This window comes from Dermacentor variabilis, chromosome 8 (genome assembly GCF_050947875.1).
Source record: "Dermacentor variabilis isolate Ectoservices chromosome 8, ASM5094787v1, whole genome shotgun sequence".
NCBI lineage: Eukaryota > Metazoa > Arthropoda > Arachnida > Ixodida > Ixodidae > Dermacentor > Dermacentor variabilis.
The window spans coordinates 41,395,183-41,419,244 of record NC_134575.1 but is presented as its reverse complement, the minus strand read 5'-3'; the positions used below and the strand labels follow the sequence as shown (position 1 = coordinate 41,419,244).

General features: G+C 46.5%; 1 protein-coding gene across 1 annotated transcript in view; it reads left to right on the top strand.

Annotated features, from left to right (window-relative positions):
- Nucleotides 1-24,062, top strand: part of LOC142591371 (uncharacterized) — a 149,750-nt gene that overhangs the window by 67,956 nt on the left and 57,732 nt on the right. The window contains exons 19-20 of the mRNA XM_075703697.1: nucleotides 9,598-9,839; nucleotides 14,546-14,926. Coding sequence (XP_075559812.1) covers nucleotides 9,598-9,839; nucleotides 14,546-14,926 — 623 coding nt within the window. The remainder of the gene's footprint in view (nucleotides 1-9,597; nucleotides 9,840-14,545; nucleotides 14,927-24,062) is intronic.

The window sequence follows — 24,062 nt, the reverse complement described above, 5'->3', positions numbered from 1 at the left end:
TGGGGTGTATCCGTGCCACACAACAATAATCGTCATCTGCCTTGCTTGCCTTTCATGAAAACGCCGCGCCCGCTACATTCCTGTCGGCAGTGCTGTGTCATGCTAATAGCGCGCATGTCGTTCGTTACTAGGAAGTACCGTGCTCGCACCGTCAAAGGAAATGCGGACAAGACAGGTGACGATTATTGTTGTGTGGCAAAAGGATGTAATTTTGCTTAAGAGTGTACGGGGGGGTCTCCGTGGCCCGAGCCCCCTGCGGATTTAATTGGGAAGGGGGGCGGGGCTGAGTGCCCCCGGCAGGTGTCGAAGCCTCCTCCCCCACCCCTGCCTTCACGCACCACCTAAGGTTCCATTACCAGAGTTTTGTCACCCACATCATTTGAGGTTTTTTTTTACGTTTCTCGACCTTTTCACTTCAAATTTTACTGTGGCTAGTAGCTTATCATATCATTGTTGGCGCGCACGCGCACAGCTTTTAATTCATTGTTTCGCTTTATTTCTGCAAATCTTGACAATAGGAGGACACACGCCTTAGGAGCCCCCCACTAGCGGCGGCTGCCTCATCCGTATTTTATCACTTCAACATTGTTTTAAATTTCCGCTGTAAACAGCATGCACACACACAATATATTTAAATATACACAGAGGACAAAGTTTATTACATTTTCGAAAGAGATGGAGGTAGCCAATTAAAAATTATTTCTAAAGGAATAGACAGCCTATGCCAAGAGAATGAATATTTGGCGGTGTGTTCACCACTCTTCAAATTGTTTTTAGTGCTTTTTGACTATGAAAAAAACCCAAAGACTTCAGTGATCCCTTCAGCAGTCTTTTATCAATGGTGTGTGAAATGCACGTGAATGTTGTGTGTCTCAGTATTGCTTCTCTTTCCAGTCAATGCTAATGGCTTATGTAAAAAAAAAACTTTTCTAATAATTTACAACATTTATTATGGGTGGTAACGTCGTCAGTAGCATGCAAAGGTCGTAAATTTACACAGGGTGTGCCAATTAACTATCATGCACCAAGATTTAAAACAAACGGCAATTAGTTACTCGAAAAAAACCTAGTGCATATTTTTTTACGGTACAGTGGAGTAGTTGCCAGTAGTTTTTCGTTACTAAGGTTTAATTAGGCAGTTGTAATTATTTAAATCGAGATATACCATCCTAATCAAAGTGTCAATCAGGCATTTGAAGACACAGCCAAGGGACGTCTAAGTGCGGTATGTTCAGAGACGTGCTAATTGCGTACTAATTTTCTTTCCGACAGATAAATAAACCCCGCGTAATATGGAGAATACCACGTCACCGCACGGCCACGGGGATCATAAGCAGCGCCGTATAACAGACTCCCTCAGAGTTGTCCAGAGCGAAATAAGGGAAATATAGGAAAATATCTTGATCGAGCTTAATCTGCCGCGCCCCGGCCGAAGTAACACATCACGTTTGGTGTTTCTTGGAAACAAGCTATGATAGCTGTTGTCTCAACGTAGATAAAGCGCACGAATGTCTTTTTTTCCCACAAGATTTATCAACACAATATTGAACTGACAATGTCAGTGCAAAGGTTTAAGGGTGCATTTTGTTTCGTCCCAGTCGCAACGCGTTTCTCTAATGAGCAGAAGGTAAACATGATCGTTGCCTTGGTATCTGCAAATGGCAACAAGAGGGAGGCCTTAAACACAGATATCAGTCATGGAAGTGTGGCGGCAGACTAAACGCATCGAATATCATCAGAAATTATGAAAACTTAGGACAAATTGGCAGCTTCAAAAAATAGTGGCAGAGGGCTCCATCGTTGAATCCTGGCTTACGAGCGGATGTTCTAGCATTTATGGCCTACACACACACACACACACACGCAGATATATATATATATATATATATATATATATATATATATATATATTCGGTAAGCCAGACCGGCTTACCGAATCCCATATATATATACATATATATACAGCCGTTCCCCCCATCTCCCGGAAAAATGAAAACTCTCCGCCGATAGTCCTGTCTATTGCAGTTTTATTTCATTCGAGCATTTACTATTAGTAAATGGCAAATAATCATCTTAGCGTTAGTATAATGCCTAATGCATCGCTCATTGAAATAATGGCGAAAAACCCGACGGATGTTGGGATTGTTCCGCGTGACTCTTTCACAAGAGAGCTGCTGCTGTTCCAGAAAGTGCTTGTTCCTTGACTATCAGATGGAATAGGTAGCTTCGGCTGAATTTCCACTCACACCAGTGGACATCCACCGTTGTTGCTTAGTGGATATGGACAAGCACGAGGTCATGGGATTGAATCCCGGCCACGGTGGCATTCGATGGGAGCGAAATGCAAGAACATCCATATACTTAAATTTAGGTGCATGTTAAAAAACCCTAGGTGGCCGAAATTTCCGGAATCCCCCAGTACGGCGTGCCTGATAATCAGATCGTGGTTTTGGCACCTAAAATGTGATGATTGCATTTTATATCAAAGAAATCACTCGTTTTTGTAAAGCCTACGAATCTGTCAGCTTGCTTTAAGCAAAGCAATATTGTAGATTCTAGTGCACTCTAAAAACTAAAGAGGGTATCGCAGGAGTGAAGCGCCCGATTTACTCTTCAAAGCGTTGTTTTACTCGCGGCGAAATGCGAAAACACCCGTGTGCTTAGATTTAGGTGCACGTTAAAGAACCCCAGGTGGTCAAAATTTCCGGAGTCCTCCACTACGGCGTGCCTCATAATCAGAAAGTGGTTTTGGCACGTAAAACCCCAAATATTATTATTATTATTATTGTTTTACTCGCTCAAAATGTCGAGTGGAGTGAAATGCATTGTTCACTCCGTCACCAAGGAGAGAGTTAAATGTGCTTTTCGACTCTCCCCTTCATAGAGAGAGTAGAATGGCCGTTCTACTCTTGTGGCAATAAAGAACAAAACGTTGCGTCATCTTCTGCTTCAACTGTAGGAGGCTGGCCCCGAACATGGTGATGTATCAGTCACGCGGGCTGAGCAAAGAACACATCATTTTGCTTCTAAGAGAACAGTCAGTCACAGTTCAAAGGAACGCGTAGCGAGCGCTCTACTTTTTCACTCGGAGTTGCTCCACGGCGTGCGCGCTCAACGTTGCGGAACAACACAACACCGGAGAAAGGTGATCCGTCCAGCGAGCAGCAACGAAGGCCATCCAAGGGAGATCTTGTGCCAGCCATCTCGCATCGCCGCGAAAACACGACAGCCGTTCGTCATTCGTTGGACATAACAAATCCTCCACGGTAAGTGAATTCTAATTTAGGTGCACATTCTGCGTATATGGCATGCTATTGCCAGGAAGTGGTCGCGGCGCTTAGCCGACGCGATTGACAACGGACTAGGATCGCGCGCTGTGTCTCTCGATGTCAATCGAAAAAGCCAGTCGTCGCGATAACTGCATGTGATTTTATCACTTGTCGCTATCCGTAAGAGCTTTGAAAATCCCAAACGCTACCAGAACCATGGTAATTCAATAAGACGCGAGGAGAGAGGGCGCTTAAAATGGTTTGTTCACCATCCCATGATTCCGAACCTATGCGGAGCGTGCTTAGCGTTCGTTTTGTGTGTTCGAATTTATTCAGTTTGGCAGTCTACTGTGTACGGAATGCTGTTGAAATAAGGAGTCACGTAACAGAAGGCGTCATTTTGCTGGCAGTATGCTTCCGTTATAAATAAACCGCGCGCTTCACGGTGTCTCGCCCATCGGTAATCTGCTGCCACTGAAGTTACGTGCAGCACCAGCGCTAGGTAGAAACTTTGCCGCAGGCATTCAGCTGCATGCTGCAAGAGGTCAGTTGGACGCCTTATCTTGAACTTACTGAAAACGCATGAGGAATCCATGTTTTATGCTGAATAAAGTATAAACCCCCATATAAGCGATCTTGCGCGCGACAGCTGCAAGCAATGCGATGGAGATCGCTGTCGCGTTCGCTCGTCGCCTACAAGTCGTACTCCGTCCGAGCGACGATTTTGAGCGATTCCTCCCCGGTGTTGCCAGTATGAGGGCTGTAAACACGCGTATAAACTAGCATGACGCGTGCTTTAGTAATTCCAGTTTATGCATTTTACTGTAAAAAGTAGCATAAAATATTTCCGAAGGTCTTGCAGTAGGTTCTTATCCTTGCACGTGTAAAAATTCAATCTTTTGCTCGCTTCGCGCGACAATCGGTAGTACTTGAGCAATGTGTATACTATTCCGGCTTCGCGCTGTTGGCTAGTCGCTCATAGCACTTCCGGGAGACGAGCAACGATTTCTAGATTTCCAGAACCGAGCGATCTGTTCAAGCGACGGCCCGTTTTGTCGCTCGAAGCCGTCGCTCATCGCCGACGCGCACTAAATCGCTCTCATGTTGTTTAGCCCTAAGACTGAACTTTTTTGCTCATGTATTGAAATGGTGTGATTATATGTCTGATTTACGTGCTTATATGTCTGATTATACGTGCTTAGGATGTGTCACGAGTGGTGTTTGCGACACAGACTAATGACAGACCTATGACATCTGACAATGACCAATATTCTATTGATTAGCAGGAGCATTTTAACATTGGTGCCGAACGAGGATGAACTGTCCGTTATTTCTTTTTTTTTTGTTTGAATCTAAAAATTGAAATAAGTTTAGCAGTTGACTGTTCCCGTCATTTATATGTTTCGCATGCATTTCAGTAGGATGACTAAGAGCTAAGACTTTCTTTTAGTGCCATGACCTGGACTGTCTTGATGTTGTTTGCTCCATGTGCTCGTGTTGACTTTTGCAGACGATATTTGTCAGGAACCCGCTTTATATAACGCAAGAAGTCAGCTGCAAGGACACAAGGACACAAGCGCCAGCCCAGCGCGACTTCAGGAAGTGTAGAGGCACGCCAAAGAATCAAACTGCATTGCCATGCAATTTAGACAAGAAAACTAGAATGTGGGTATATTGGTTGTACCATTTGACTAAAAAAAAAATCATAATACAGTATGTCACACCAAGATGAAAATTCTCACGTGCTCTAGGCAGTTATCTTAACATGGTATAGTTATGTAATATCTCCGATGGGAAAGTCAAAATCAAGTGTGCTTTCTGGAGACAAACACATAGTAGTAAGTGCCATTGATAAGTTAGAAATGTGTTTTAAATATCTGATTAGTTGTGAGAAGTGACTGCGTTTTGTCTTGCCTCTCAACAGATATATCCACATGGTAAAAAATAGTTGTACAATGAAATTACACATTCGCTTAGTGACATGATAAGTACTTGCAATGAGCACGGTACCTGTGTTCACTGGAAAAAGCCACAGCTCATGCTTGGTTAGGTGCTTAGATATATTTTACAGCTTTAATAGCTTACATTTAACAGCCTGTGAATGCAAGCGTGCAAATAGAAACCACTGAGATTCTGTATTGTAAATGCTGACATGAAGCAGGCAGATTTTCATGTCTTCCTTTTTATCTATTTTTTACACTTAATTTTAGAACTATGGCTTTTAGGTTCCAGAAAAGGGAAACATTGAGGGAAGAGAATTCAATGTTTAAGAAGTCATTATCGTTTTTGTGCACGCTCATGAAATCAGTTCATTAGAGCTGCTTGTGCCTCCCAAAACGAAAGCAAGGAGCAATTAAAGCCTTTTAACTGTGTACACTGTGGTGCACACCTTACGGCTTAGAAGCCAGAGAGTCACTTGGAATTGAAAATTATTTTAAAAATAAAATTGTGGCTTCTTCAATCTACTTGCCAGCGAACTATGCTAGTGGAGGTAGGGATGCGTTCAATGCAAAGAACTGAGAGCATCTGAGTAGAGCACTTGCTCATCAATTGGTGGATGTGAACATATAGAGGTAAGCAAAAGTTCCTTAGTTTCATGGCTTCTGTAGACATAATTCTTCTGGACTTAAGATAGAGACCAGAGTGAGGTGATGTATTAATCTTCCTAGACACATATGTACTTGTTTTGAGACGAAAATTCTGTAAGTACGATCATTTTTCTTACTTTAGCGCATCTTAACCACTTCAGTAGGAAAAAAGCTTTGGTTTCAGGTAGTCGGTTCATTGTGCATATGCATAGTCGCATGCAAAATCCACGTGCATGGAAGGGATATATGAAACAGGATGGTGCCATTCTCAGTTTGTTTTGCTTCTTTGTCTTTTTCGTGCACTTCCCTGCCTGTCTTATGCTTATGTCACCTTTGATGCATCATATTCATACCATCTGATTTTTGTGCACATCTGAAGCCATGCTATACTTCAGTTAGATTGCATATTCAGCGAGTCATAATAATTGATAATGAAATTATGCAAGCTGCTCCTCAGAAGTATAGCATTCTTACCACAATGGGAATGAAAAGCTACCCTATATGACAACAAATTTGATGCACAAGATTTTAATGTCAATACTCCTTGCAGTTTTGTACTCATTTGCTATAGACTAGATAATATTGTAAATTTAATTTTATTTATTTGTCGTAAAGTGTAACGGATTAATTTCAATACCACCAGGAAACTACTTTCGTGAGGAGGCCAACCGAATAGGTAATATAATACGCCTCCGTACCGGTTTGAGACCGGGCAGGATATGGCTGCAGAACCACGACAAGACACACTTAGAAACAATGGGGTGCAGCCCATACATGAATAACTTTATGTAAAATATAAGCAAAGCGAGCGAGACCTGCTGCCTTACATGATAATATACAACACTTTTCTAAATGCACTGTACTCTCAGTCAGGAACATCCATATGCTGTACAGGATGGTATCAAATGAGCTGCCGTCTCAGAATATGGTACACAAAAAAGTTTCTTGCACAATTTTTCTACATTACCAGCCCCATGCATAGCAGCTCATCTGGTAACCTCTGCCATGTAAGTGCACGCGTTTTGTGCCAGAAATGCGTTTGCTGGCCGGTAATGTGGCGTATATTTCTCTTCGATCACAGTGTCAATACTTTGTGAGTTTGCACATGTTTGTTCTATGTTTAACTTTCAATTGTGTTCTTTATTTTTGAAAAGAAGGAACCAATTGAAATTAAAAGATATTTAGACACTAATACTGATGAAACTTTACAGAATATAATTCTGTTTTATTTGTTTGTCAGTATGTTTCTCAAATTATTCAGTTTGTCTTGTGACTGATCAATAAAGATTTTGACCATTTAAGGGAGAAAATGTTTCATGTGAATAACTCAGCGACTACAGATTACATCCCATTCACCAAGCATAAGTGCAGAAGCTGCTTCTGAAGGAATAAAATATTCCCCACATGTAAGTATTGCGAATCCGTTCAAACGTGACCATGGAACTAGATCGTGCTTTCACGCTATTGGGAAGAGTACTAGCACTCTGATTTTAAGGAGTACCAGCACTCTGTTTGGGGGAGTAGAAACACTCGCCTTGGAGGAGTAGAAGTACTCGGTTTGTAGGAGTAGAAGCACTCGATCAGCGGGAGTACTATTACCCGTGTGGGGAGAGTATTGGCACTCTGTGGAAGAGTACTAGCACTCCCTGTGGGGAGAGTATTAGCACTCTGCGGAAGAGTACTAGCACTCCCTTGCTGTGGAGTAACAAACCTCTGTCAGGAGGAGTTGCCCTACTCTCTCTCAATGAGGGTCGATCTATTCTTGAAAACAGAGTGAAATATGGGACAAGCAGTTACTCCCTCGAAGAGAGTGCCCGGAACTCTTTTTGTTTTTAGAGTGTGGAGAAAAGTACAGAAAAGCAGCAGAAAAAGGTTCATTTACGTACGCGTGACAGTTCGGCAAATCTAGGCTTTGCCGATTCATTTCTATTCTCCCCGATGCCACCGGATGCCAGCCGGGTTCCATGATCTAGTTCACTGTCAATCCTGTGCATTAGTGTGTTGTCTTCAATAGCTTTTGCAAGAACGCTTAAGTTCTGCGTATTACAAACGGCAAGCTAGAAAGCATATTATTGTGCCCGCTCTACTGTTCACGTTACTGATGCAATTAAGTATCAGCACAGAGACTGAAACATGTTGGACACCGGCTTGTTTTTTTTTCTGCTAGAATAGCAATGCATACACCACTAAAAGGGCTGGAGTCTTTAAAGAAATCGACATCGCACAATTCATACACCAGATGGAAAGCAAGTCTGCGGTCTTTCAGCCCCAGTAGAATACACTGAAGCCGTATTAAGTTAAATATCAATAATATTGAACACGTTGAGGAATTCACATGCATTTCTTATATCTTTCAAATCTGCTAGGAGATCACATGGGGTAAGTAAAATCTGTCAGTCTTTCCATGTTTAGAATGTTTTCACGCAGTGCACGCAGTACACGCAGTATTGATATTTAACTTAATAGGTTTCAGTGTAATCTACTGGGGTTGAAAGACCGCATACTTGCTTTCCATCTGGTATTTACGAATTGTGCGATGTCGATTTCTTTGAAGACTCCAGCCCTTTTTGTGGTGTATGTATTGCTATTCTAGCAGAAGAAAAATCTTATTAAATATGTGTATGTATTAAATATGTCCATACTTACGCCCATACCCTGATATGCATTCTCGAACTATGATTATTACTATTGTTCCTTAATGTGAAGTAAAACAACCGTAAGAATCACTACACAAATGACTTGTTCTTACGAAGACAACGCTTCGAATAATTACTCACACTTTATATTAATTGTCAAGTGACCAAAACGATTTCTATTTCTTTTCTGCCACTACATCAAGCCTTTCAGTACCGGCTTGCTTGCTTCCACAGAAATGCCATAGCACAGTGCGAGGGCAACCTCTCCCCTGTTACGCGTATCGTCGAGCGACACACACAGACTGCTCCAGCTCTGCTTGCGCCGCTGCCTGGCATGACGGCGGCGCGCCGCGTCAAGGCGATTGTAGCGAGTCCAGTTCTCTTTCCTGCCGCTCTTGATGGCTCGATGCTCAGCACGGTGCCGGACAGCTCGACGGTTAAGCGGCTTGATGTCGGGCACCGGCGTTCCCGCGGGCACAGAACAGCACTTGGCGGCGGCGCCGACACACCGTGTTACGTGGGTCAGGAAATCCGTGTTCGCAGTAGGATGCGTGGCACAGAGTTTCCGAAACTGTGTCCAGTCCGTGACACGGTAGAAGCGCATCGGTTTATGGGCTGCATGCAGCGTGTGTCTCGAGGGAGACCGTTCATCGATCTGCTAGAATGCTGGATCACTTGAGAACTGGAACAGTGTGTGTTGTTTCTGCCCAATGGCATTATCCTTGGGAGTTACATCGAAACTACTCTGTGCATTACTCAACTAGATTTTTTTTCGGTAATTCCAATATCGACTGTACCCTATTTTTATCGTTGCCTTATCGCAGGAAGCGTATAGCTGTACAACAGCGTAATTGATGTACGTTTTCTTTTATTGGGAATGTATAACAATGTAAGTGTGGCGTTATTTCGCCTCAGATTTTCGTTGAAAGTGTGAAACTTGTTTTTTGCGTTTGAGATCATATATGTGGTTGTTTAGACATTTTGCTCTCACTCCATCAGTTTCCTTGGGAAAGGAAATAAGCTTCAAAAATTTTATGATGATTGATTAATTTACTGACTGAATGAATCAGCTTCCTCTGCTTTTTCTGTGCATTCGATTGCCAGGCAACCAGACTGTGACGTGGCGTGCTTCTACCGGAAGGTGCCGCTTCGCCACTGCTAGCATGTCGTTGTCCGTGGCAGTCTTTCTTTTCTTCCTCTGCTTCCCCATATTCATGGTTTCCGCCGCAATGTTCACCACTACCAGCGTGGCTGCCCAGCGCAAGCTGTGCATGGCTGCTGAAGACCTCGGTGCGCCAAGTTCCAGTTCATTCGTCGAGTTGCTGGCGAACAGGCTCGGCAGCAAGGTTGGTTGGCCGACAAGCATCGATGCTGTTGAGACCTCTCATATGCTTCATCCGCCTGTCTATTGAACAACCCTTAGGCACATGTCCTGTACAGTTCATAGAAAGTGTAAAGAAAAAATTTCGCTGCTCCTTAGATTCGCAACAATATCGCCACCACGATTCCTACTGCCTCGTTTCCCCTTGGTAAGTTTTCTGTAAGGCAATCTTTGAACCCTACCATCGTACGGCACCCTACAATTTGTTTAACTCGTAATACATGTGTGAAACGAAAGTTAGCATGTGTTGAAAAGCATCGTAGGTAATACCTCTAGCCAGCATGCACTGATTACAGGCTCTGTATGCAAGGCCGACCGTTTTGGCCGATGAATGAGCCCGCTTGGGCTGGTGTACGAAAATTTTCTTGGCCTCCCTTTGAGTGGGCTCAAGCAACATGCCCAGTGTGATCCTTATAGTTCTTACGAACAATCGGCAAAGCGGCGCCCAGGTCCTTACATTTAGGAAATAACTATGCTAAGCAAAACCTCATGCCCTGCGCATTAAAGTGCACTTCAGGCTCGTATTCATATTTAATTTCGACGTCTTCGGAAAGCATTCATCACAAAATACAATCGTGATTGGGCGAGACGGTTCATACATGGCTAGAAGGTGCGCTACTTCCACGAAAACGACGGAACGCATTCACATGATGAAAGCATTAGCTTATCGCTTGTTTTATTACACGTCTGGGGCCCCATGACGTAAAACTATCGCAATCTGTATTCCAATCTCCTGATGTCAAACTTCTGTAACCTGCGACGTGAGAGTCGAGTGGCCACAAGCAGCGTTGTTTTGGAGAGCACAATAAAGCGCTCTCCTCTTGTATATGAGATCGCTTTTGTTTCCTTTCAGAGCGAATAGAATTCCCTACCTCTGCCGGTTTCTCTTATAGGACTGGCTGATAAGAGGCGAAGACAACGCAGAAGTGCAGAGAGTTTCATTGGGCCCGAGCTAGTGCAGTGAAAGTGGATAATCGCATCGGAAAGGTAGTGCCGGCGTCTGAGATTGGTCCGCTAATGTACGCTTAGCTCCTAGTGGCTGGTCGAAAATCGCGGCGGCATACAACATGGATTTTAAAATTCCGCTTAAACGGATTCCAGCGAAACACAGCTGGAAGAGTGACGCCGAACACGTTCTTAAACGATCGACAACATTACATGGCCACACAGAATTTTTCTAACTAAAGGTCGCCACTCTCCCCTGCAGCTCTGAGTAGCCATCGTCAGAACGATCAGCGGGCAGCCATCTTCCATTCCTTTCGCAATGGGGTAGTCTCCGAGTATTAAAAAAAGTTTTTTTATATACTAATGCATCGTTAGTGCCTACACGCCTTTAGTTCTGCATAATAGTGAACACCAAGGCGCACATCTATAGACAAGTTCGTGCGGTTTCATTACTTCGCGTGACCGAAAATCAAAGTGGGCGTCATCGGAAAGACGAGCTAATGGCGAAGGACCAATGGCGGAAATGGAATATAAACAGGCTGAAATAACTGGCCGATATAGTGGCCCTTGTCTACATTTTTTTTTTTTTGCTATTATGACTGCCATAGTAATACAGAAACTGGTGAGGAGGAGTGTAGCTGTGATCAGACATCAATTTATAGCACGAATAAATCAGTACAGCCAGGGCTTGCTTATCAGGATCATCTTTGCAAAGCACAACGGTCACTACGTTCTAACGCGAAGCTTTCTTTGCCCTTTCGTTCGAATTTTGCGCTGCTACTGCCGCTGTCATGAATGCTACGTCGGGCGGTGATTCAGAGCGTTCAGAGGAAGCCGGAGCACGGTAGAGGGGACCGGCGACGAGAGAAACTCGTTTGTACCTTACCACTGCGTCGCCACAATGCGCTCTGGAGCTCCCTAGGCGTTTTAGCAATACCTCCTTAACTGCTGTAATTATGTGTGACCTCCCTCAAAAGCATTCAATAACAAGCTACAGTTCTTACATTTCCACTAACGTGCAAATGTATATGCAAATGTAAGAGAGATTGGTAGCGAGTAGGGAAATATCGGGTGTTAGAAAATACACACTCACGAGACGAGTCTATAACAGCCTTGCCACTATTCTCCTGGCAGTTCACATATAAAGGGGGGTGGGATTGGCGGAGGGAAAAAGCGACGTAAGATGGCAAGAAAGCCTCCTACTAGAACACTAAGCACAGCAGTAGCCGCGGAGCGACAGGATAAACTTAAGTTCAAGGTAAGGTATAGCATGTTGGGTTCTTCTTTTGTATTTCTGAAAGATACCACCATGTGAATTTGTCGAGGGGACAAAAGACGCAGGGTGTGTAGACTCAAGGCAGTGTTATAGCACCACAGTGTCTAGATGACACTGGAAGCGGGCACTCGTCGAATCAATACTTCTGCACCCGAAACATTAGCCGTTGACATCACCACTAGTAATCTTTAATCAAATCAAACAGCACAGCTAGCTTGGCTAACGTTCTAGAGTAGCGGTTATCACGCAGCAACGCCTCCGGCATGCCTGCTCAGTCCATGCTGCGATCAATTACGCAAACAAATATGGAAATGGGTAGCGTGTGTCAGTGACGCAGTCGCTGTGGGGTACAAACCCTGCACACCCCCTGAAGCGCGCACAAGACGTACCTTTCACGTGAAACCTACGTCTTGTGTCTGCCGCAAAAGGGTGTATACTCACTAGGGGGCACAGAAATGGACGTAACCAAATGGTAAAGTTCAATTATTTCAGCCATCAGAAAGCTTACACGCTTACGTGGCGCTCGTGTTGCTTAAGCTAGCTAACGTTTCATCTAGTGAAAGTCTTACGTTATAATTTTCAAATCGTGCTCACTCCCTATTCGTAGTGGGCCCTCTTGTTTTGCAGAGGGTGCGCAGGCACTGAGGTACAGAAATGAACCCCCCCCCCCCCCCCCCCCCATAGTGGTGTTGGCCCAGATGGCCCTGCACTGCTCCATCCCACCGTACTTGCAGATGATAGGGGCTCCTGCGTTTGCCTCAGTCTCGCGCATTCGCCTTTTCTGTGGAGACTGACACATTCCGCCGCGTTCAGAGGAGTTGCGCCTTGCTGTGCATCGCAGACCGAGTCTCTGCAACGCCATTTCTGGACCACAGCTGCATGAACGCGGGGGTACCACAGCCGAGCAAGCACGTAATTTCTTCAACCAATTGCACAACTGCCCACCTGATGAGCACCGGTTTGAGTTCGCTTTCCAGTACCGACTAAGGCACAGTGAGCTTTCTCAACAGCCACCACTCCTGCTCGGATCAACAGAGACACTATTAGGCTGCGCCTCTCAGGACGCCGTGCACGATGCCAAATTTATCTTTGACGGCGCGATGCGCGGCGCTTCCACGGCGTCACATGCGCACGCGATACACAAATGACCGCATAATGGCTTCTTTCCTCCGCACGTGGATGCCAAAGTAAGGTGCGACATTTATTCAAGCAGTAGATAGCCCAGATGCTTAGCTTGGGATAAGCTAGTGGGGGTCTTGGTGTCTAACCTTTATAATCTTGCGCGCTCTCTGTTATAGTGGGCCCACCGTGGTCAAGCGCGGTGTTTGCAAATTATCTTTTCCCTTCTCGGCTGCCCGAGTTTCTTTAAGCCATTTCTCATCCATGTGTGTCGAATGCGGTGGCGCCATAACTGAGCAAGCGTCATATTCTTCGCAAACAATAAAGACGAATAAGAGAAAGTCCTGAGAACTATATAGTTGAGTTTGATCTTTTATAACTACTACTGCTGAGTGAGCTCTCTCAACACGACCGCTCCCGCTCAGATCAACAACTGTACTGCCGAGCTATGCCTCTCTGAATGCCGAATGAAAGGCTAAAGTCAGCCGCGATTGCATCATGCGTGACGTACGCGGCAAGGCGCCATCTGTGCGCGTCAAGCATGCATTGTCTAGTGTTATGACCGTCCGTCAGTTCGTTGTCCCCGCCGTGGGGGGTCATTGCCCCCTGCTCGTTCTTGGAACCGAAGCGGCTGCCCGACTGGGACACCAGTACTACCACTCGGCTCACCTGCTTTTACTTTTTGAATAAAGCCGGTTGGCTGTCCGTTCTCAAGCTGCCAAAACGTGTATCTCCTGCCTCAGCTAAACCGCGCTCCCAACAATACAAAAGTAAGGCGAGTGGGTACCACGGTTACAAAGGTATAAGCGATAATACCGTAACATGTTCTCGTTACACGCAATTTAAGCAAGCGATCCTCGATACCGAATCGCAAGATGCATTCACGCGAAAAAAAAAAAAAACCTTCGGTGCTACATGCTCTTTTTCGATACCTTACGGGGTAAGCGAAATAAATTGATGAACATCGGTTCAACAAAACATGTTTCCGCTAAACCGAGCTCCCAATAATACCCAAGTAAGGCAATTGGGTACCATGGTTACAAAGGCATAGCCGATAATAGCATAACGTGTTCTCGTTACATGCACTTTTAGGAAATTGATAACGGTTCAACAATACATGTTTCCAGCGCCACATGTTTTGACAGGGCAGTTGTGTTCATCGAGGCGCTAACAAAATCAAATTACCTTATTGAGACGTTGTCTCCAAAGTCATAACTTCTTTAAACATAGTTGAGAATTTCAGATTGCCACCTTACTATGAACCTCCATGTTCTTTGCGAAGACAATGCCGGCTGCCTGCACAGTGCCTGTCTTTTTTTCCTTCCAAGCAGGCTGTCAACGGCTCCGCTGCTCTAAGTGACGCAGCAGCTTCCGAGCCTTCTCCTCCACCATGCGTGGCGTGCAAGGTATTCACGCCGAAGGCGTGGCAAAGCATCCTCGTTCGTTTCGCGGAATGCTCGAACGCGAAGCTTTCCTTCGCCGATCTGTTGGGGAAGGACCTGATGGCAGAGCTCGTCAGAGCTCTCTTCGGCAACGACAGCCCCTGGGTGGAGGTGCTTACTGAGGAGGCCGGCCGCCCCGCTCTCGCCGCCCTCGACATGTTGGGCCGGGATTGGCCCGTGCCGCAGCTTGGAGAAGCTGCAAGGAGGAACTTGACCGCGTTTGCGCAGACGACCATCTCTGCGGGGACATTTCAAAACTTTTCCATTTGGGTGAGTGGCACGGAGAGATGATGTCAGTGTGAACTCACCAATTTTTCGCTGAGGCTTCATTTCATTTATTTCGAACAAAAGAAGCCAAAAAAAAACGCAACATAGGAGGAGGGGGGTGGGAGGGGCAGGCTTGCAGAGACGGCGCAGAGGGTTGCATAGACGGTGGCAGTGGAGGGTCTTAGAAAGAGCACTCGGCCAGCGTATTTCAGCCACCAGTGTTCCTGTATATGCTCCCGGACCATATACAGGGACACTATGTCGCTGGGGATGATAGCGCCACCTCGTGATGTCTCTTGCGACGTCAACAGATCGTTTGCCGACATTCTTAAGTACGGCCGATTTACTAATTATAATTCGTGCACCTTTACCTTGAATCGAAACTGCACAGGCAAGTCTGCGGACGCCATTTATGCGAAGAATGAGGCACAACCCGGAAGGGAGTCCTCCGCGGCGTTGTGGTTGTGACTGCTTGCGGTAGGCCTTAGTGACGTTGGACGAACTCGTGTGGCTTATAGAGTTCTCACTAACAGCCTAGTCCTCTGCTGCAGAGGACTCCTAAATAAGATGCAATGTGGGGCAGTATTCCTAATCCATAAGGACATAGCAGGCAACACGGACTAATTCTGCAGCATTAATGAGAGGATAGTAGTACTCGTAATAAAAAAATATAGGAGGTCTACAATAAAGGTAGAACTAGCCTACGCTCCAACCTCCAGTCACGATGATGATGACATAGAACAGCTTTATCGAGATGTTGAATTAGCGATGAGAAACGTACAAACTCAATGTACTGTAGTCATGGGCGAATTCACTGGAAAAGTAGGGAAAAATCAGGCTGGTGAACAAGCAGTTGGCAACTACGGCATCGATTCTAGAATGATGGTAGAATTAGCGGAAAGGAAGACGCTCCGAATAATGACCACCACCTTCAGGAAGCGTAGCAGCAATATGTGGACCTGGAAAATTATTAATTGTGAAGCAAAAAATTAAATAAATTCCATACTTTCTGCCGATCCTAGCATGGGGCAGGATGCACAACTTAAAGCTGGTTTAGGCTGGTGCTTGCAAACAAATGTTCATCCTTACAACAGAGGGATGAAGATGACGTAGAGGTAATGAATGAAACCTAACTAGACTGGCTTCACAAGTATCAATTGAAGTAGGAGGCAAGGCAGCAAGGCAACCAGTAGGTAAGATCTGCCAAGTAACGAAAGACCTCATAGAGAAACGACAAAGAACGAAAGTGTCCAACTCAAAGGATCAGATAGAATTCATAGAACTGTCAAAATTGATCAACAAGGAGAAAGTAAGGGATATTCAAAATTGTAACGTGATAAAGGCTAAGGAAGCAGTAAAAAAATAGACGCAGCATGAAATCAGTGAGAACAAAACTTGGAATACGACACGCCAAAATGTATGCACCAAAAGATAAGCTGGGTGAAGTCATGACCACTTTCGAAGATATAATAAAAGCAGCGGAAGAATTCTATATTGTCCGTACAGTACCCAAAGCAGTGACGATGTAATAGCAAGTAGTAATGAACAGGTTACAGAAGCTTCTTCTGCAACTAGTGAAGGAGTGGAATTTCACTTCTTCAAAAACTTCACGTGAAACGGGGGAAAGCGGCAGATGATGATGAAATACCAGTCGATTTAATCAAAGATGGAGGAAACATCATTCTTGAAAAGATTGCGTTTTTTTATACGAAATGTTTCACAACTTCAAGGGTCACAGAGCACTGAAAGAATGCCAACATTATACTTATAGAAAAGAAGGGGAGACGTTATAGAATTGAAAAATTATAGACCCCTTAGCTTACTTCCAATGCAGAATAAGGTCAACACTTTCAGTCAACAAAGAAAGCAGGCTGGATTCAGGAACGGATACTCCAGAATGGATTTCATCCATGCCATCAATCAGTTTATCTAGTTAGACTACAATAAGCAATTCTATGTGGCTTTCATAGATTACAAAAAGGCATTTGATTCAGTAGAGATACCAGGAGCCGTACAGGCATTATGCAATTGAGGAGTACAGAACGCTTAAGTAAATAATGTCACGTGGTATAAACGGTGAAGAAAGCAAAACGGTCAACGGCGAAATTAGCGTTTTCTTGGGCGAACTTGTGCCCACAAAAGGAAGTTAGACTCAAAGGACCGCAATAGCGGCGAACACGATCAGCGGTCGTCGAAATCTGATCACCGGGTCAAGCGCGTCGGCTTTTATACATGAGTCATCGAATGTTTCAGAGTAATCGCTGGGACCCGCGTGTCCTTCACAAATGTCTACACAGTGCGCGTCACGTGTACATGCAAACCAGATTACACAAGGTTCGGTGACAGACAGTGGATGAAACCGTCGATAACATTGCAGAATCTTCCGATACATGCAGGCGCGTCATGCGCTGTGCGATAACATTTGTTAGGTGGGGAAACGCGGTCACGCGATAAAGATAAACGAGTACACGTGTCAATACCCCCCTCTTAATAATCACCGACCGGATGCTGCAAACAAACGAAAGTATAAACAACAACATCTGTAGCAAAGGAACAACAAAATAAGGAAGTTGTCAGCGTGCGCAAAAGGGCTTAAGACGCAACACATGACTTCAGATAGTGCGCAGTGCCGCTGTGAATGCGAAATGCCGTCTGGCACGACCTCGTAGTCCAGTTCCCCAATATGTCAGATGATGTCGTAGGCTCCGAAATAGCTTCGCAATAGTTTCTCACTGAGTCCACGTCTGCGTATCGGGGCCCAAACCCAAACACGGTTGCCGAGCTGGTACTCGACGTAGCGTCGTCGGAGGTTGTATACATATATAGTGTCGGATGTCGTTGCACTGCTAGTTCTTGATCCCTGGGCGGGCTAGCTGTCAGGCTTTTTGGGCGCGCTGGATATAGATGGCAACGTCAAGGTTCTCTTCGTCTGTGACGTGCAGCAGCATGGCGCACGTCGGTTCCTGCCGTAAACCAGCTTGAACGTTGTGATCCGTGTCTTTCCTTGCACCGCCGTGTTGTAAGCGAAGGTTACATATGGCAGGACGGCATCCCAGCTCTCATGTTCGATGTCGACGTACATTGCTAGCATGTCGGCGAGGGTCTTATTCCGGCGCTTCATAAGACCATTCGTCTGTGGGTGGTAGGCAGTTGTCCTCCAGTGGCTTGTCTGACTGTACTACAGAATGGCTTGGGGGAGCTCCGCTGCAATGGCCGTTCCTCTGTCGGTGACGAGGACTTCTGGTGCGCCATATCGCAGCGGGATGTTCACGACGAAGAATTTCGTCACTTCGACTGCGCTACCTTTCGACAGAGCTTTCATTTCAGCGTAGCGGGTGAGGTAGTCCGTCGCCACGACAATCCACTTAGTTCCGGCTGTTGATGTCGGAAAGGCTCCCAACGAGTCCATCCCGATCTGATGAAATGGTAGGCAAGCAGGCTCGATCGACTGTAGTAATCCGCTGGCCTTGTCGATGGTTTCTTGCGTCTCGGCATGTCTTGACGTAACGGGCGACATCGGTGGTCACGCGCAGCCAGTAATACTTTTCCTGTATTCTCGACAGCGTCCGGTAGAATCCGAGGTGCTTAGCGGTCGGATCATCATGTAGGGCATGCAGTACTTCTGGAGGCAATGCTGAGGGAACAGCAAGGAGCCAGTTGGCGTGGACTGGTGAGAAGTTATTCTTTACGAGTAGGTTGTTTGAAGCGAGAACAAAGACACTCTCGCTTGAATGTCCTAGGGAAAACGTCGGTGTGCCCTTCCAAGTACTCGACGAATCTTTTCAGGGCCGGGTCTTCTCGTTGCTGTTCAGCGAAGTCTTCCGCGTTTAGTGTTCCAACGAAGGCGTCGTCATCTTCGTCATCTTGCGGTACCGAGTCGATGCGGGCGCGTGATAGGCAATCGGCAACACAATGTTTTCGTCCAGACTTGTATGTTACAGTGATATCATATTGCTGCAGTCTTAGGCTCCTCCGCGCCAGCCGTCCTGAAAGGTTCCTTTCAATTCACTAGCCAACACAATGCGTGATGGCCACGGGCGAATTTGAATTGCCTGCCATATAGGTAAGGGCGAAATTTTGCTGCAGCCCAAACGATGGCGAGGCATTCCTTTTCGGTTTTAGAATAATTGCCTTCCCATTTTGACAACGACCGGCTAGCGTAAGCTCTCACGCGTTCAAGTCCGTCTTTTGTCTGGACTACGACGGCAGCGAGGCCTAGGCTACTGGCGTCAGTGTGTATTTCTGTATCGGCGTCCTCGTCGAAGTGCACAAGTACCAGTGGCAATCTGCGTGCGTCGTTTAACTTCTTGAAATGCGTCGGCCTGCAGCGTTTCCCACTTGAACTGGACATCACGTTTGGTTAGGTGTTAGCGGTTCAGCGATGCGGGAAAAGTCCTTGACAAGTCGCCTGTTGTAGGCACGCATGCCAAGGAATCTGCGCACTGCCTTCTTGTCGATGGGCTGCTGGAACTTTGCGATGGCGGCTGTCTTCTGTGGGTCGGGGCGGACTCCAGGTTTGCTGATGACGGGGCACAGGAACAGAAGCTCATCGTAAGTGAAGCGGCATTTTTCCGGCATCAGAGTGAGTCCTGATGACTTGATGGCCTGTAGTACTGTCGCAAGCCGCCTAAGGTGATCGTCAATATTTCCGGCGAGGACGACGACGCCACCCAAGTAAAAAGCACAGGTCTGCCACTTTAATCCTGTTAACCTAGTGTCCATCACGTCCTGGAACGTTGCAGGCGCCGAGCAGAGTCTGAATGGCATGATGTTGAACTCGTAGAGGCCGCCTGGCGTGATGAAAGCGGTCTTTTCGCGATACCTTTCGTCGACTTCTATTCGCCAGTAGCCAGACTTGAGATCCATCGACGAAAAGTATTTATCGTTGCAAAGCCGATCCTGAGCGTCGTCTATCCATTGTAGGGGGTATACATCCTTCTTTTTTATCTTGTTCAGTCGCCGATAATCGAAGCAGAAACGTGAGGTTCCATCCTTTTTCTTCACCAAGACAACAGGGGATGCCCACGGGCTTTTCGACGGCTGGATGATGGCATGGAAACTCGGTAAGGGCTCGGGGTGAAGTGGTCGAGCACACTGTTCTGTGATTATGCGATGATTTGTGACTAGTGTTTGTCGAATCCTCGATGGCGTCGAAAAGCAGTCTTTGTATCGTCGGAACAGACGTCTGAGGTTTTGCTTACTTGGTTACTTTGCTTTTGCAGACTTAGACTTATGTCGAAGTCTGGTTCGGGAACTAAGATCGTAGGGGTAGATAGGGCAGAATTCGAGAGGACGAACGCATTGCTGGTTTCTTGAATTTCCTCGCTGTATGCGATCGTCGTATTCTTGTTGACGTGCTTGAACTCCTGGATGAAGTTTGTCAGCAACACTTTCGTTTTTCCTCCGTGCAGTCGAGTGATCCCTCTTGCGACACAAATTTCACGGTTGAGTATTAAACGCTAGTCAACCTCGATGACGCCTGCTACGTCTACAGATGTTTTGATGCCGACGGAAATGACAATGCTGGAGCGGGGCGGGATGCTGACTTGTTTTCGGGCACACTCAAAACTTGGTGATTACGACAGCTCTGCGGCGTTATCGCTTGATCTTCCGACAGTGTTATCGACTTCGACTTCAGGTCGATGATTGCGCCGTGTTGGTTCAGAAAGTCCATGCCGAGAATGACGTCTTGTGAACACTGTTGAAGGATAACGAAGGTGGTAGGTTAGGTCCCGTCTTGAACTGTAATTCTTGTGGTGCAGATTCCAGTTAGTGTAATAGGTGTCATCCAGCGGTCCGAATTTGAGTGCTTTCCCATGCAGTTTTAGTCTTCTTCAGTTGGGAGGCGATGGATCCACTGATGACGGAGTAGTCGGCTCCTGTGTTCAGTAAGGCGGTAACTGCGTGGCCATCGAGAAGCACGTCGAGGTTCTGTGGTTCTGTAACCTTTCGTTGCAGTCAGGTCTTGGCGTCGGATCACGGTTGCGTCGTGTGGAACTGAAGCTGGAACGTAGCGTCGTCAAGTCATCTTTTGTAGGTTTATTCTTGAATTGATGGCTTCGTCGGTATGGCGGGGTCTCGTTGATATATCGTCGAGTTCGTCTTTTCGGTGTCTTCGTCGGCGGCGGAGGATCTTCATTAGTTCGACGAACAGCAACCGCACCTCGATCGGCTGCTGCGTTTAGTTTCCGGATATGAGCTCGCAGACCGGCCCCGGGCTGGGCCAATGTATGGTCGGTGCTGCGGCGACATGTAGCGGCCTGGTGACGGCGAAGGGGCGGTCGTCGAGGGCGCCACATGGTGGCAGCGAGATAGTCGGTGATGTCACGTGGGCGTTCACCTTGCTGTGGGCGTTGTGCTTTGACGGCGAACCCTCCCAGTGCCATCTCGCGGTAAGGGCATCTGGTAGATATGCCCGGCTTCTCTGCAGTGATAGCGAAGCGGACTGTGGCCGGAGGCGTGCCAAACGTCCGTCTTCCCTGGAATGCTGCGTGGGCCGATGGCTTGGCGTGCTGGCGTGCTGGTGGTGGCGGTGATGGACGACGGAAATGTGGCGTAACTAGGCCCAGCTGTGGTTGAGGGGGAGGAACGTGACGGCGGGCTACAGCGGCGTATGTCATCGCTTGCGGCTCAGGCTACTCCGAGTTGCTGGATCTCCTCATATACGACGTCGGCAATCGAAGCAAATTGAGGCCGGGAAGGATGGAATAGCTTCTGAAGCTCCTCCCGCGTGGCCGCTCTGATAGTCTCACGCAGGTCGTCAATGGCCAGTGATTGCACTCCGGCGTAGTTCATCGAGTTCGTGCGGCCGTGGAATTGTCTGTTCCGCATTTCCAACCGAGGTTTTCTCGATGTTGGTAGCCTTGCGAAGAAACTCTACGGCGGTCTTTGGTGGGCTCCGTATCGTTCCACCGAAAAATCCTTCTTTCACACCACGCACGAGTAGGCGGACTTTCTTCTCCTCTGACATTTTCTGGGTCGGCGTGGCGGAATAGATGGCTCATTTCTTCCGTAAATGTGGCAACGTTCTCGTTCGGTAGCTCCCCTCGGGCTTCTAATAGAACCTCGGCCCTTTCTTTCCGGACGATGCTCGTGAAGGTCCGCGGGAAGTTACTCGGAAAAGCTCCCACGTTCTAAGGGTCGACTCCTGGTTCTTGAACCACGTACTCGCAGCATCTTCCAAGGAGAAGTACGCGCGGCGCAGCTTTTCCTCAGAGGCCCCTTTGTTGAAGACCAAGATCCTTTCGAAAGTCTCCAGCGAGGTTTCTGGATCCTCCAACGAAGCTCCATGAAAGGTAGGTGGCTCTCTAGGTTGTTCAAGCACGATGGGGGACGCTCGTGGTGCCATTGTGGTCATTGACTAGGCTACAATCTTCCTGGTCGTCTCAGGCAAACGTCCGTGCTCCGGGGGCAGTCCTTCCAGCCTGCGGCTAGCTCGCTGGTCCTTTGCGACGATCGTGTTGTCTTCATGGTTCGAGCTTGGATCACGGCTTTGTGGCAGCGTTCGGTACATGAACGCACTAGCACCTCCACTAGATGTCACGTGGTAGTGACAGTGAACAACGCAAAACAGTGAATGGCGAAACTAGCGTTTTGTTTGCGAACTTGTGCCCACAAAAGCAAAAGCCCACAGCAATAGCGGCAAACCATCGGCGCTCGTCGAAATCTGATCAGCGGGTCAAGCGCGTCGGCTTTTATACATCAGTCGTCGTATGTTCCAGAGTAATCGCGGGGAGCCGCGTGTCTTCCACAAAGTTCGACACGATGCGCATCGCGCATACTTGCAATCATATTGCGCAAGGTTCGGTGACAGACAGCGGATGGAACCATCGGTAACATTCCAGAAATTTCCTATACATGTAGGCGCGTCCTGCGCTGTGCGATAACATTTGTTAGGCGTTGAAACGTGTTCGCCCGATAAAGATAAACAAGTACACGTGTCAATATCTTTGAAAATATTTGCAGAGATTAACAGCTGCTTTGATTCTGGACAAGAAAAGTAGGAACGTATCTGTGAAGAAAGGGGTCAGGCAAGGAGACACAATCTCTATAAAGATACTCACTCCCTACCTTGAAAAAGTATTCAAGCTATTAAACTGGGAAGGCTTAGGAGTAAGGATCAACGGCGAATATCTCGGCAACCTATATCTCAGACATATGGGTGAACACTGTACTTTGTTCATGTTGTAAATAAACTTGACCTTCGGTTTGCCAATGACATTGTTCTAGTCAGCAACAATGCAGACGAGTTACAACAAATGATTGATGGCCTTAACAGAGAGAGTGTAGGAGTGGAGTTGAAGATTAATATGAAGAAGACAAAGATAATGAATAGCCGGGCAAGGGAACAAGCGTTCAAGATCGCCAGTCAGCCTCTAGTCTCTATGAAGAAGTACGTTTACCTAGCTAGGTCAATTAATCACATGGAACCCTGATCATGAGAAAGAAATTCATAGAGGAATAAAAGTGGGTTGGAAACGGCAGACATTTCCAGCTCCTGAACGTAAGCTTACCATTATCATTGAAAATAGCACCGCCTTTCTTTTCCGGTGCCAACCGGTGCTAACATATGTTTCACAAACTTGGAAATTCACAAAGAAGCTCGAGAACATGTTAAGGACCGCGGAAAGAGCGATGGAACAAAGAACGCCTGTCTCCTAAAGTTACGTCTAATAAAGTGGTGTGGACCAAAGAGGGAACAGAATAGCGGCTATTCTAATTGACAATAAAAGCAAAAAATGGAGCTCGGCAGGCCCTGTAATGCGTAGGTTAGAGAACCCATGGACCACAAATGTTACAGAACGGCTGCCAAGGAAAGAGCAATGAAGGACCACAGAAAACTAGATGTGGTCATGAAATTAGGAAAAAGGTTGGAATCGGTTGGCGCAGGACAGAGGTAATTGGAGATCTCAGAGAGAGGCCTTCGTCCTGCAGTAGACACAATGTAGGCTGATGATGATGAAATCAAATAATTATTTGTACTTTTACAAGCGAATCGTTGCCTCAACGGCAGCGTTGCATTAACTTCTTATGTTCTCTGCACCTTTTCATTGGAACAAGTGGAGAATTACATTTTCAGTATCACAGAGCCTCAATAAGTATGTTGTTAAAGAACGAAGCAATATCACGCCATAGACTG